The 14483-nt window shown below is 46.7% G+C and overlaps 1 protein-coding gene across 1 annotated transcript in view; it reads left to right on the top strand.

Annotated features, from left to right (window-relative positions):
• Positions 1 to 13953, top strand: part of GALNT15 (polypeptide N-acetylgalactosaminyltransferase 15) — a 44644-nt gene extending 30691 nt beyond the window's left edge. The window contains exons 5-10 of the mRNA XM_047098541.1: positions 1402 to 1519; positions 3205 to 3399; positions 5897 to 6028; positions 6413 to 6517; positions 11409 to 11552; positions 13807 to 13953. Coding sequence (XP_046954497.1) covers positions 1402 to 1519; positions 3205 to 3399; positions 5897 to 6028; positions 6413 to 6517; positions 11409 to 11552; positions 13807 to 13953 — 841 coding nt within the window. The remainder of the gene's footprint in view (positions 1 to 1401; positions 1520 to 3204; positions 3400 to 5896; positions 6029 to 6412; positions 6518 to 11408; positions 11553 to 13806) is intronic.
• Positions 13954 to 14483: the final 530 nt, after the last annotated feature.

The raw sequence follows: 14483 nt of genomic DNA, 5'->3' as shown, positions 1-14483 counted from the left end.
ATCATAGGATATGTGACCTTTTGTGTCTGGCTTCTTTCAGTCAGTATAATGTTTCAGAGTATGTATCCCGTTCTATAACCAAACCTCAGAAGTCACCCAGGGTCACTTCCAACACAATCGCAGGCCCATCCAGGTTCACGGGAAGGACGAAGACTAGACCCCACCTCTCAGGGGGAAGCAATATCAATGTCACATTGTAAGAAGGGCCCGTGGGACAAGGGATCATGTGGTGTTTACCCCCGGGCAGTCGCCCTCCATCTGCCATGGTCGACTTTCGTCATGTATTGCCCAACACCAACCAATTATCCAGGTGGCTTCTGAATGTCTAGTACAGAGACATGGAATGAAGGCCTTCCAAGAGTCTGCCCAAAGGAATATGACTCTAACAGAAGTTTGATAAGCCACAAGCTTAGATATGCAAAAAATTCTGTCTTTATTTTCTAATAACTGGACTTAGGTAATTTCTATCTTAACCTCTCTTGCCACTAACGGCAGAAAACTTCCATGCAAATTAGTCAAATTCAGTAACAGCTTAGTGATAGCATATTGAAGTCTAACATCCAGGCATGTACCCCTCTCTCTGTCCCCCTGAAGTTGATTTTGAGCTCCAGGCTACTGCGGGGGCAGCAGCGGTGGGGAAGGAGTGCCCCACCTGGGGCTCAAGCCGTCCTGCATCACTGTTCACCAAGAGGCACTTTGCTGGCCATGGCTTCTGGCAGGGGGTTGACACGCCTGGCCCCCAGCGGCCTCCACCCTCCCTGTGGTATCTGCCCAAGTCCCAAATCAGGATGTGGGAAGAAAAAGCCTGACTGTTTCCCTTTGTCCAGGCCTGGTGCTGCCTGTCTTAGGGTGTATTATGTTAACCAAGGCGTTCCCAGCGGTCTGTCCAGACATGCTCAAACCAGAGGGTAGGGGAACCTCAGGGGCAGCCCGGTGCCCCTCCCTTTAGGACCAGCACCTGAGGATGGGGTAAAAAGGACCCAGGCAGCCATAGCTCTCTTCTCATAGAATACCGGGAATTTTGAGGGGCACCTGGGTGGCTAAGGCGGTTGAGCGTCCAATTTCAGCTCAGGTCATGATCTCACGGCTCGTGAGTTTGAGCCCTGCATTGGGCTTGCTGCTGTCAGCACAGAACCTGCTTCAGATCTTCTCTCCCCGCCTCTCTCTCTGCACCTCCCCTGCTCACACACTCTCTCTCAAGAACAAATGAATCTTAAAAAAAAAAAAAGAATACTGGGATTTTTGACCTGGTTGCTTGGCTCCAGTCTTGCAATTAAAAGCACTGAGGTCTATCTGGGCCCAGGGTCCACTCTCTCGGCCACTGGAGCTCCCACATGGTAAGACTTCCCGATATACTTGAGGTTCTGAACTGCAGTCTGTTCCTGTCTTCTCTCTGCCTAGGAGCCCTGTGGTGCCCAGTGGTGTTGTGGCCATGGACAGACATTACTTCCAAAACACTGGTGCATATGACCCTCTCATGTCACTGCGGGGTGGTGAAAACCTCGAACTGTCTCTCAAGGTATGTCCTGGACCAAGGGAGGAGCCAGATGGGTTCTGTGGAGTAGTATGTGAGGTCCCAGCTGAGATGCAGCCATTAGAAATGCCCCTGGTCAGGGATAAGGCTGCAGGCAATGTATCGAGTCATGAAATGTAGTGTGTTTCTTTCCCTTCCCATGTCTCTCATGCCCTATTCTGATTGTGCCCCCAGCCTCCCTCTTGAAACCAGCTATCCAACCTGTGCATAGGAAAGGGCATCATATCAGCCATCTACACTTTACACAGGGGTTCCCGTACATTCTGTGTTCACAGCACCCTTGGCATCTCAGGCATTATTCATGGCACCTATAGGCCAAAACAAATACCAAACAGTTCTGTGCATTGAGCTCACTGGTCCTGCCTTGTCCACGGTTTCAGTTGCGCATGGTCCACCTTGGTCCAGAAGCAGATGATCCTCCTTCTGAGGTATCATCAGATGGGTAGTAGCCTAACCCTAGGTCACAATGCCTTGTCATTCCCTTACTCCATCTCATCACGTGGGCATTTTATTATCTCCCATCAGCACATGAAGAAGAGTGGGTACAATATAAGATGATATTTTGAGAGAGAGAGAAACCACATTCACATAACTTTTATTACAGTATATCATGATATTGTTCTATTGTATTATTAGTTATTGTTAATCTCTTACTGTGCTTAATTTATAAATTAAACTTTATCACGGGTATGTATGTATGTATGTATGGTATAAGAAAAAACATAGTGTATATAGGGTCCAGAACTATCCGTGATTTCAGGCATCTGCCGGGGGTCTTGAAACATGTCCCCCATGGATAAGGGGGAACTACTATAGTTCCAAAAAATAAGTATTTGCGCTAAAAATTTAGTGCCTAAATTTAGTGTTGGGCACTGCACAACTTCTCAAGCCTTGGAATCAGACCAGACACCCTCACCTTCATTTCCCGTTCCATGTCGATTTGAACACGAGACTGGCTTTTTCATCACAGCAACCACTGAAAACCCAACCCTGTAAAGGTGTACATTATCGAAAATGCAGCCATCTAATGTGGAAATCATGAATTATCTCAAGCTTGTAGTTTGCAGAACACCCAATAGATGTCACCGTGTTTTTCTCAAACATTTAAAATATCCCGCATGGCCCTTTGAGGTTGATGGGGCACCCCCAGGGGTACCATGGCCCACAGTTTGGGAACTCTGTTTTTGGTGTGTTTAGTCCACATGCTGCCTTTTGCTGGAAATGTTTTCGCTTTCCTCTTGATCCCCAGGATGAAACGAAAGGCTTCCTTTCAAATGAATTTTACTGGAGAACTCTCTGACCACCAGGGACCCCTTTTTCCCTGAGGAAGTAGCTTTGGGGAACAGGGGTGCTAATCCACACGGCTATATCTCTAAAGGTGCCAAACATGTCCATGTGCTTTTGGGAAAGGGCCCGTTCCGGTATTGCATGGATGCGGCTCCCTTACTCCACTGGTTCTGTCCCGGGACAACCGCACCCATTCTTCCCGCACTGTCACTCGCCTGCCCGGAACGCCCAGATCTGGAAACTCTGAGGCACCCCGAGGACTATCGTTCTCTTCACCATTTTGTGTTCGTGATTTCCTGTGCATTTTCCCAGCCCCTGTCAGGATCCCTAACTCCATGTCCTTGGAGTTGTGTTCAGATGTTTATTTTCTCCTTTTATGGCAGGCCTGGCTCTGTGGCGGCTCTGTTGAAATCCTTCCCTGTTCTCGGGTGGGGCACATCTATCAAAATCAGGAAGCCCAGTCCCCCCGTGATCAGGAGGCCACTCTGCGGAACAAGGTTCGCATCGCCGAGACCTGGCTGGGCTCATTCAAAGAAACCTTCTACAGGCACAGCCCAGAGGCCTTCTCCTTGAGCCAGGTAAGGAGAGATCCTGGCAGGGGCCTCTGGGCCCGGCCCGGGCCGCCAGCAGGAGGCTGGGCCAAGGAGTGCCTCTGTGTCCAACCCGGAGGGGAAAACAAAAGCTTCTGGCTTGTGCTTCCCTTAAGTTGCCCCTCTCAAGTGGCTCCCTGGCAGAGCTGCCTGTCTGTCCCAAGCATCTCCACACAGCGTCACGGCTGGTCTTGGCCTGGAGCCCCCTGAGGTCTGTGGGACATCTATGGGCTGCGATCCTTTATCGTGGGGCCAGAGTGCAGACTGGGCAGGGAATAAGCAGTGACGGGTCTCAGAGCGCCCTTTCCTCCTGAGCAAAGCACTCAAACTGGAATCATCCAAGACACGAAACAAATAGAAGTATAAATATAAACATAAAAGATCCAAAACAAGCCACAAAAAATTTAAAATTTTAAACGTTTCATTAATGTCCACAAACACCACATCTTCAACTGCCACGTAGCCCAATTCTCGTGGAACTGGCACATAAATACTATTCAGCCTGAGACGTGGGTTCCCGTTACTGTTTGCTAGGCTGGGAGTGGGGGCTCCGAAGATAAGATTTCTGTGACCCACAAAGGTCTTGGGACAACTCCCAGAAGCCCCTCACCAGCCTGCCCACACTGCTGGGTGTGCTCCATTCTCTGATCCACAAATCTCCCCGTCATCTGGTCATCTGATGACTTTCACAAGGACAATGGCACCTCCTACTGGTAAATGAGAAGACATTTGTTTTTCTGGCTTTTTTTTTTTTTTTTTTTGGAACATTCCTCTTAATTCATGTTTTGGAAATGTCCTATGGTTGACATCGATGTTAAGATTTTAATAATATCACTGCCTCCCTGAAGGTGGAGACGTTAACTTTGTGCTCTTAGTTTAAATTTAAGTAGCTAAAAATTAATTTTGTTCTACAATTTCTATCCTTCTATCCAAACCCTCACATGGATTTTGAGATACAGAAATTATAGGCACCCAAAAGACAAGGTCAGGGTTTCACTGTTGGAGGAGTTAACATTCTCTTGTTTTTCCCCTGTCAAGTTTGGTTGTACAGAAGGGAAAGTTCATTGTCAGCATATGCCCCTCATTTGAGATCAAACAAAAGGCTGGAGAGATTTGCCACTTTGACCACTGAGAAAGGTGAAGGTGATGGAATATTCATGAAGGAATGTTCCTGCTTTGGTAGCAAAGTCCAGCCCTGCAGAATGACTGGTGAGGTCTCAAACGAACACGAAGAAAGCCAAGAAACCATAAAAAACTTACACTAATTTCCTTAAAGAGTAATAGATCTCTTTGGTTTAATGGTAGGCAGGTGTGCTGAATAAACAAGCCATCCCTGCCTTAGAGAAGTTGTTCCCAAACTTTCTGTGGATAAAACTCAGCAGGAGAAACGGTCAAAATGCAGATTCCAGGGTTGCTGGCCCAACCTACTGAATCATAGTCTCTGGTATAGGGCCTAGGAACCTGCATTTTTAACAAGTTCCGTGGGCATTTCTGAGCCAGGTGCTCAGGGATCATAGTCTGGGAAGCATACCGAGAGCATGTCAGTATGGCAGATCCAGACCATTTATATCTGAGGAGTAAAAGATGGAAAAAGTGGAATCACTTCATTCAGCCTGTTAGCCCAGTGTTTAACTGCCAGACTAAAGGCCATCAAACTGGAACTCTGACATGGACTTCTTGTTCCAGCCCCCTCTCCTTTCCTCTCCTTACCCCAGGAAATATGATCTCTCTTTTTTGTTTTTATTTTTGGTCCTTCCTACCCCTCCTCAGCACCTCTGTCTTCCCTCAAGATATCCAGGATTTAATACTAAATGTATAGTTAGGTTTCCTTGTGTCTTATCAATATAGCCAAATGTATAAATTTATACTCGAGTGTTAAGGATTTACCTGATACCCATCCCAGGACAATTGTATTATAAAGGAGAATCTCAAGGAAAGGGGATAGAGTAGCCCAAAGGAATGATTTATTAATGGTAATGGAGGAAATTGGGCACTTAGAGGGGAAGAAAAGTAAACCTGTCTTGCCCCCATCCCACCCCACAATTTCCTAGCTTATTTCATCTCAGTTGCCTTTGGGTCAGTTCCTGCCTCCATATGGCTCATTATGGTGCTGCAGCACACCAGCCTAGGTGCAAAGCCCCACCATTTTGCCAGCTTTCACAAAAAGTCTTTAAAGCACAGGTATAATCGTCTTTGTAGACTGAAGATGTGAAGGATTGGGGAGGGAGTGCTCTCACAACCACACTGCTGGTTCCACAGCTCTTTGTAGGGAGGACCATCCTACTCTGTCCCTTCTAAACCTCTTCCCCTAACACATGACTTTCCCCGCCTGGCTACGGCCCTAGGGAACCGTGGCCTTGGTCCCCTCACTCTGTCCCAATCCTTCAGCTTCTTCCCAGCTACCTCTGTCCCTCCCCCACGTGTGAATTGTGGTGACCAGTCGGCCTTCCCCCGCCTCAGTGCCCGTGTCTTTCTCCTCCATCAGGCTGAGAAGCCAGACTGCACAGAACGCCTGCAGCTGCAAAGGAGACTGGGTTGTCGGACGTTCCACTGGTTTCTGGCCAACATCTACCCTGAGCTTTACCCATCTGAGTGCAGGCCCAGGTTCTCTGGAAAGGCAAGGCATGGCTCCGGGAAGATGAGGAGGAAGGGGAGGGGATGGGCAGCCTCTCAATACAGAAACTGGATACTCAGATGTTTGTCCATGACCCTGGCCACACAGTCCCGAGGTCAGGGGAGCCTCGGAGGCTTCCATGCCTGCCCTGAGGGAGGTGACTGGGTTGCCCCAAAACCTGTTTCAGGTCCTTTCATCATGACAGATGTGGCCTGCCTCCTGTCCATTGGGATTAGAGGCTTTAGCTTGACCTTGCTTATTTCTGTGGCCTGAACCTGGAACCGTGAGCTACATTGCAGGGAAGGAGGAGAGGAGGACTAGCGCCTGATGGAGGGTGTCTTAACAGTGGAGGGCGGGGTTCACTTCTGTATGGATGTCCACTTTCAGCTCCACAACACCGGACTTGGCTTCTGTGTTGACTGCCAGGAAGAAGGGGACATCCTGGGCTGCACCATGATGCTAGCTCCTTGCAGTGACAGCCGGCAGCAACAGGTGGGTAACATCCGGGCAAGACCTAAGAATGGTTTTTCCTGGGATGCTCCTCACTTCCCTTTGGGGCACCTCCTTTCAGTGGTGCCATGTCCCCCACCACAATGACCCATCCCAGCTCTGCCCACGCCGCCCCCAGGCACAATCACAGACATGGGCCATCATCAGAGAATACAAGCATCTGAGCCTGAAGCAAATACAGACTATCTAGCCAATGCTTTCATCTAACAGATGAGGAAACTGAGGCTCAGAGAGTGACTGACCCAGGGGTTGCAAACTCAGATATCCCCAGGGTCAGGCAGGGATGAGCACAGTGAGCTGGGTGGAGGCTGCTATGCCTGAGGAGCACGTGCCCATCAGAAAGGACAGCTATGCCCGTCCCCCAGCCTCAACACATGTTTTCTCTTTTGTAAGTGGGTCCAGTATTATGAGATTAGCCCCCAAATTTAAAAGACATTGGAAATCCGGAGTTTGTGGAAAACCTCCCTATTTAAATTAAAAATCTCTAATCAGAGGTCAAAGAAATTGACACACATTTCTATCAGGGCACCACTAGAAACATCTGGACCAGCCAGAGATCCTCAGCCAGCTAGAACCAGAGATGGGGTAATATGGGTCATCCAAGTGGGCGCTGTAGGCACAGAAGCACTGAGGAGGAAAGGGGACCCCAGAGTGTGTTCCCCACTTACAGTGGTGCCTCCAACCCACAACTTGTGGTTACAGTCTTGTCTCAGTCCTCTGATTCCAAGTCCTCCCACGCAGATGTGTTGTGGCTTTCCAGGATTTAACGGGGCTCTATGGGAGCCAGAGTTCACAGAGGGGGATCTTTACTGCACAACAGAGGCCTGGTGTGTGCATGTCTGTCTGTCTGTCTGTGTCTCTGTGCATGTATCTGTCTGTGTAGGTGTCTCTGCATATGCACGCGTGTGTGTGTGTGTGTGTGTGTGTGTGTGAAGCAGAGAAGGAGGGCTGGATTTGGAGCAGATAGGCCTTGTGGCCTCGGCCAACCATCTGCTGCACTTGCTAGGGGAGGGCTTCCACACAGATGGGGTCCCTGGCTCCAAGCTGCAGAGCACTGGCGTCATTCAGAAGATTTCCCAGGCACAGAGCAATTTGGTCCGTGGGATTCCTTCCACAAGGAGAAAGTCTTTCATTCCTCAGTCAGATGGAAAGCAGAGAGTACAAATACCCCTGGGGAACAGCACATAAGCTGTACTGGCATGCCAGGGCTGATGGGGCCTCTCCCCAGGAGAAAGGGCTCTGATGACTGCTGGGGAAGGACAGAGATGCAGCAATGAAGACAAACTGCACAACTTTCCCCGAGGCCCCACTCTGCAGTGTGGCCAGACCTGTCAGTACCCAAGATGGATGGGGCTGCCCTGGTGACAGAAAAAGCTAATGGCCCAAAGGGCAGCCGAAGAGAGATGCTGAACATGCCTGACAGGCACCCTGCCCACAGGGGGAGGCCCTTCCTTGAGCCAAGGTTCCTGTTCTTGGATATTGATGGTTCACCACAGGACAGACTATTTGAAATTGACATCAAGAAATCCAGGTGGCACCTGGTTAAAGTGTAGGCCTAGGAAGGCCTAGTAGGGCCCTCCATCCCTCCCTGTGCTTCCTAATCTTTTTAGGTTGTATCTAGTGGTTGCCCTGTGGGGGCAAGATCAACCCCTGACCCCAAATTTGGTTCAGATATTGAAACTGATGACTCCCCACATGCAACAAGAGAGAATGGAAAGCATCATTATTCACCTAATGAGACTTCCTGGTGGAGCAGGACAGGCTCCCAAGCAAGCAAGACAAGCAAGACAGCAAGACAGCAAGAAGGGGTGGCTGACTTTGGCTCTTATGTGGTTGGGGGGGGTTGGGCAGGTGAGGGTTCCCAAGCTCTGGCTGGGCTTACCTGGACTGAACTTCCCACCAGCACCAAAGAAGAAAGCACGGGGCTTTCTTTTGAGCTTGCCCAGAAGTAGAGCAAGGATATAAGGTGAAGGAGTGGAGCTTGAATGCTAAGAGACCAGACATTAGACAAGGAGTTAGACTCTTCATTACAGGTCACATGGTTCATTTAAGAAGGTAATAAATTCTAAGGACCCTTTCCCAGAAAACAAACAAACAAACACATATAAGCACAGCTGCACAAAATTTTAACAATTTCCAGGGTTCATAGATTCCCATGAAGCCCCCTATGGTCCCTGGCACTCTAAAATCCCTAGTTCATAATTCCCAGAAGCTAAAGGAATGAGTGAAAGGATAGAACCATATTTCCTCCTGCAGCACCCCAGGGGTTGGTAAATTTTCCGCCAAGTGTCTGAGAAGAGAAGAAGGTAATTGAGTCAGAGAAAGGCTCTCGATGCAGCAGGGTCATTCCAGCATCCATGAAGACCCCTTGTTTATCAGGAAGATCTATTTGTATCTTAGGCTAAGCTTCTCTTCAAAGTTGCCATCACAGAATAACTCCCCGAGGTGGTGGGAAGGCTCAGAGATGCTGGCTGAGGGTCGGGTCGGTGGGTCCACTTCTTTTCACAACTTGGGTGAACCTAGAAAGGCCTAGCCCGCCCCCAAATCTCTTTTAGCCTGTGACAGGAGCCTTTGCATTAAGGTGTCCTATCCCAAAGGCCTGTGTTAAAAATAAGCAACAAAGTACGAGTTGCTAGAGATATTGATCAAATGAGTCAGATGAGGCCCCGAGAGCCTGGGGGCAAATGCCAGAACATGTCTTGGAGGGAGGACAGGTGAGGCCAGGCTTGGCAAAGCAGGTTCTGGGATCCTGGAGGTGGGGGGTGGGGAGGGGGCTGGGCTGGGGGCAGGGAGGCCTGCATCTGGAGGGCACATGGGGAAGCAGGTTCTTAGGACCCATGTGGCCTCTTTCCATTTTGCCCTTTACCAGTGTTCCGGAACACAGCAAAAGGCATTCACACCTGGCACAGGGGAGAAGGATACAGATATAAAGTGCTAAGTGAGGAAGCAGTGTAATATGGTGGCAAGAGCTCACCACTTTCTAGCTGCATGACATCAGAGGCTTCTTAAACCCTCCAAGTCTTGGTTTCCTCCTCTGCAGCTGGGAATAATGCAGTCTCAGGCATGCGAACAGAATGTTCGCTTTTGTGGGTTTTCTGATTCTTGGTGGGGAAGAGGGGACTAGCAAGGACCTCTATATCTAGCAAAATTGTGAGCCGGATAAGCTGAAAGCCCTTTTCCTAAAAGCACCTAGATATGCCAGATAAAAAATTAAGAAGAAACACATAAGTAAGTGAATTTGTAACAAAGGGAAATCTCCAGGGGCCACAAATCAAGAGGCATCTGAAAATAGAGCCACAGGGCATTGGCCAAGCTATCCTGCCTCAGGATACATGAGCCATTAGCTACTACATGCAGTAGTCAGTGGGAGCCTACTTGCAGCCTTTGACAGATGAGAAGTTGGAAATGAGATGCCATAGAAAGCCAGTTTTGACCTTCAAAGAGTGACTTACCTGTGAAAAGTTTGACTAGAAAAATCCACCCACTGCCACAGGAAGATGACAAGGAAGGTTGTCTGTCTCCACAGGGTCTTTGTATAGGAAAAAAATCACTCTTAAAATTTTTTTTAACCACAAGTCTGCATCTAATATGGGTTTAGGATTCAAATTTATATGAATTGTGTGGTGTGAGAATCCTCAAGCGGGAATGGCTATCTAATTTTGGGGCCCAGCGCAAAGTGAAAATGTGGAGCCCACAGTTCAACAATTATTAAGAATTTCAAAACTGTGTAACATCTTGGGGCACCTGGGTGGCTCAGTCGGTTAAGCATCTGACTTTGGCTCAGGTCATGATCTCACAGTTCATGAGTCGGAGGCCCACGTAGGGCTCTGTGCTGACAGCTCAGAGCCTGGAGCCTGCCTCGGATTCTGTGTCGTCTCTCTCTCTGCCCCTCCCTTGCTCACACTCTCTCTCAAATATAATAAAAGTTAAAGAAAAAAAAAAAAGAATTTCAAGATAGGGCGCCTGGGTGGCTCAATTGGTTAAGCATCTAACTTTGGCTCAGGTTATGATTTCACAGTTCGTGGGTTTGAGCCCCACATCAGGTGAGCCCTGCCTTTCTCTCTCTCTCTTTTTCCTCTCTCTCTGCCCTTCTTTCACTTGTGCCTTATCTCAAAAAACAAAACAAAACAAAACCAAAACCAAAAACAAAAAGGATTTCAAGATAGTAACAGGAGAGCATTAAACCAAATACATTAAACCAAGAACACTAACCCCTTCTAAGCACGAGGCCCCATGTGAATGCGCAGATCATTGAGGCCAACACTGCCTCCCAACCGCAGAATTAATATAAGATCCACTCAGGCTGCACTTGAGAGGAATAAACAGAAATTGGTTTTGTCAGAGCGTGCTCTCCGGCCAGGGCACACAGGCTTCCTACAGTGAGAGCCCCTCTGCAAAGATATGCACAATCCAATCGTATAAAACACTGGAGGAAAAAAATGACCATGAGTGAGAGTCATCAGATGCAACAGACAATTCGTTTTGGGCTAGGTGACAGGCCAGGTCAGCTCTCTCCAGAAAGAGATCCCTTGGGCCTCAGAAGTGTTCCTCATCCGCTCTTGCGGTAGTGCACTCACACAACACACGGCACTCTTTTATGGCCTCACCATGATGCAGTAAGAGAGACTAATGGAGAAACATGCCACAGTGTAGAAATATGAATGCAGCAGCAGCTGGCATGTGCAGATTTCAGAGGCTTGGTCCAGTCTGGCATTGCACGTGTGGATTCGGCTATGAGATACGGTGTTGGCTGACCCTAAGAGAATCTAAAGATTGCCACTTGACGTCAGCTCCGTTGTGAGCTCCCCTTCCTTCATCTCCAGCTTTGGAGAAGGTCTCCTAGCTGTGCTAACAAACATCTCCTCTGTCCCAGCACCTGAAGCACACCGGCAGGAAGGAGATACACTTCGGCAGCCCACAGCACCTGTGTCTTGACATCAGGCAAGAGCAGGTGACTCTTCAGAACTGCACCAAGGAAGGGCCTGCTATCCATCAACAGCACTGGGACTTCCAAGAGGTAAGTAATCTGTCCAGGAAGGGCTCAGCAGTGCCTCTAGCTGGGACTGTGGCCCAGGGTCTTCTAAGGGGTCAGATAGTACCATACAGGTCAGAGCCCCTATTGTTGAACTTAGTGGCCTGGCATTAAGGCCTCAGGAGGAAGTAAAGCCAACATTGTGGCAAAGCTGGACCGCAAGCATCTTAAAGTGTACTCATTTGCCATGTCTCTGTAAAGCTCTGACCATGATCGTGGCAGAGAGAAGAGACGGTCCCTTTTTGAAGTTTATTAGCTCAGGTCACCAGTAAGACCAGGGAGCATGTTACAGAAGCAGCCGACTACCTCAGTGGTGTGGTTTAGGAGCAACAGAAAGGCCCTTCCTTCTCTACTTGGTGACAAGTGAACCTAAGACTAGGGGCCCATACATGCTCAAAGACGTCTTGGATCATTCTAACCAAGTCCTGTGGATAAGATACATCTTAGAAACAGCATGTTAAAATAATAAGTACAAGATTAGTGAGTAAGATATACCTAGTATATTTCAGGCATTAAAACCTAAGACTTTAAAAAAGTACTATGGGGCACATGGGTGGCTCAGTCGGTTAAGCATCCGATTTCTGCTCAGGTCATGATCTCATGGCTAATGAGTTAAAGCCCCACATCAGGGTCTGTGCTGTCAGTGCAGAGTCTGCTTTGGGTCCTCAGTCTCCTTCTCTCTCTGCCCCTACTCCGCTCGTGCTCTCTCTCTCTCTCTCTCAAGAATAAATAAACATTAAAAAAGTATTATCATCAGCTACTGTTCATAGTAGCACTATTTACAATAGCCAAGAGGTAGAAGCAACCCAAGCATTCAGCGATGGGTGAATAGATAAACAAAATGTGGTATGTATGTATGTATATGTATGTGTATGTATGTATGTGTGTGTGTGTGTGTGTGTATATAATGGAATACTATTCAGCCTTAAAAGGATCACATGCTACAACATGGATGAACCTTGAGGACATCACACTAAGTGAAGTAAATGTGTCACAAAAGGACAAATTCTGTAAGATTCCACCTAAATAAGGTATCTAAAATAGTCAAATTCATAGAAACAGAAAGTAAATAGTGTTTACCAGGGGATGGGGGGAGAGGAGAGTTGGTTAATAAATAATAGACTTTCAGTTTTGAAAGATGAAAAAGTCCTGAATATATGTTTCACAACAATGTGAATATACTTGATACTACTGAACTTTACCCTTTAAAATGGTTACAACGGTAAGTTTTATCTTACCTATTTTTACTACAATACAAAGAAAAAAAATCAGGTAACATGTATGCTACAACTTGGATGACCCTTGAAGATATCATACAAAGTGAAAGAAGTCAATCACAAAAGGCTATCTATTATATGATCACAAAAGGCTATCTATTATATGACTACCTTTCTAGGAAATGTCCAGAATAAACAAATTCATAAATATAGGAAGCAAATTAGTGATTTCCAGTGGCTGGAAGGGAGGGACAGGAAGTGATTGTTAATGATAGTGGGTTTCTTTTTACAGTGATGGTTGCATATACTCTGTGAATATACTAAAACCCATCAAGTTGTATACTTTAAAGGAGTAAATATTATGGTATGTGAATTCTATCTCAAAAGTACATAAACAAATGGACATTATCGGCATTGTTGGTTAAAATGTTTAACTTTTCATAAAGAAATCAATTTTTTGTCGAAGAAGGGATGGCTAGATTCAGTATTAAGTCCGGTGGACTTTGAGCAGGAGGCAGCTATAGTCTTTGAAACAAGGCTGCCTTGGGCCCTCAGTGTATCCTTGAGCTTTTACTCTCTACTGCGACGTGGTGGCAACAGTACTAAATTGCAGGAGTCACAGCGGGCAGAGATCAAACTAAATCATTTTGAAAGCAGAAATGTACAAGCACAGTGATAACAATGAATTTCACCAATATGGTATAAAGACTGAACATGCTCTATACACTGGCCTGTTACTAAACAGAACTCTCTAAGAAATGGCACAATTATACAATCTCAATAAAGTAATTGAATTAATGATCTCAAGGTTTCAAATGATATTTATATTCATAATATATTTATATTATATATATTTACCTAAATTATTTTTACACTAACCAACATAATGCAGTTCCTTACTAGGCGAGTTCACACCACCTCTGTAATTCTCATAATGATTAACACAAATCTTAGAAATATCCTTCTTTGCCTACTGATTACAGGGAAATGACTTTTTTCCCTCGTCTTTTCTGTTTTTTCAGAATGGAATGATTGTTCACATTCTTTCTGGGAAATGCATGGAAGCTGTGGTGCAGGAAAACAGCAAAGATTTGTACCTGCGCCAGTGTGATGGAAAAGCCAGCCAGCTGTGGCGATTTGACAACGTCTACGCTGTGGATGAACGATGAATGCCTGTGTCAGAGGGAAAAGAGAAGTTTAGCCATTACAGTTCATCCCCAAGGGAACTAAAAGAGCATATATATTTCATGAAGCTGACCCTTTTGTGTTTGCGCTCCTGGTGATAGTAGAGAAGAAGACTCCGTGAATGAATATAGGAAGTCTTTCCTTCTCGCCCCTTATTGCATTGACTATTGGCTGTTTTAGAAAAAAAAAAAAAAGGATTCATTGTCTCATTGTCTTTATCACTGGATGATGGTCATTATGTAGTACAGAAGATTGTTGTTTGTTTTATTTTGTTTTCCATCGTGCACTTGAGAATTGCTTTTATCTCTGACAAAGGAGAGGCATGGACTGTCTTGGGCAACACCTCCAGGATACATACATCCGGTTGATAATTTTTTTGCAAATGGCCTTACCTTGAACTATCTGTGTAGCCAACCACGAAAGTTAAAGTGTGAGAAGGGTGTAAAGGCCTGACATCCCCAAAACTTTGGATTAAGTTCATTAGGACAAATTCCATGTTCACTGGTTGAGCCAT

The sequence above is a fragment of the Lynx rufus genome, unplaced genomic scaffold (assembly GCF_022079265.1).
Source record: "Lynx rufus isolate CCGP_SWC_20201006 ecotype Redwood Valley unplaced genomic scaffold, mLynRuf1.p SCAF_5, whole genome shotgun sequence".
Classification (NCBI taxonomy): Eukaryota; Metazoa; Chordata; class Mammalia; order Carnivora; family Felidae; genus Lynx; species Lynx rufus.
Note: the sequence above shows the minus strand (reverse complement) of the source record. Positions and strands in the feature narration are given on the sequence as shown.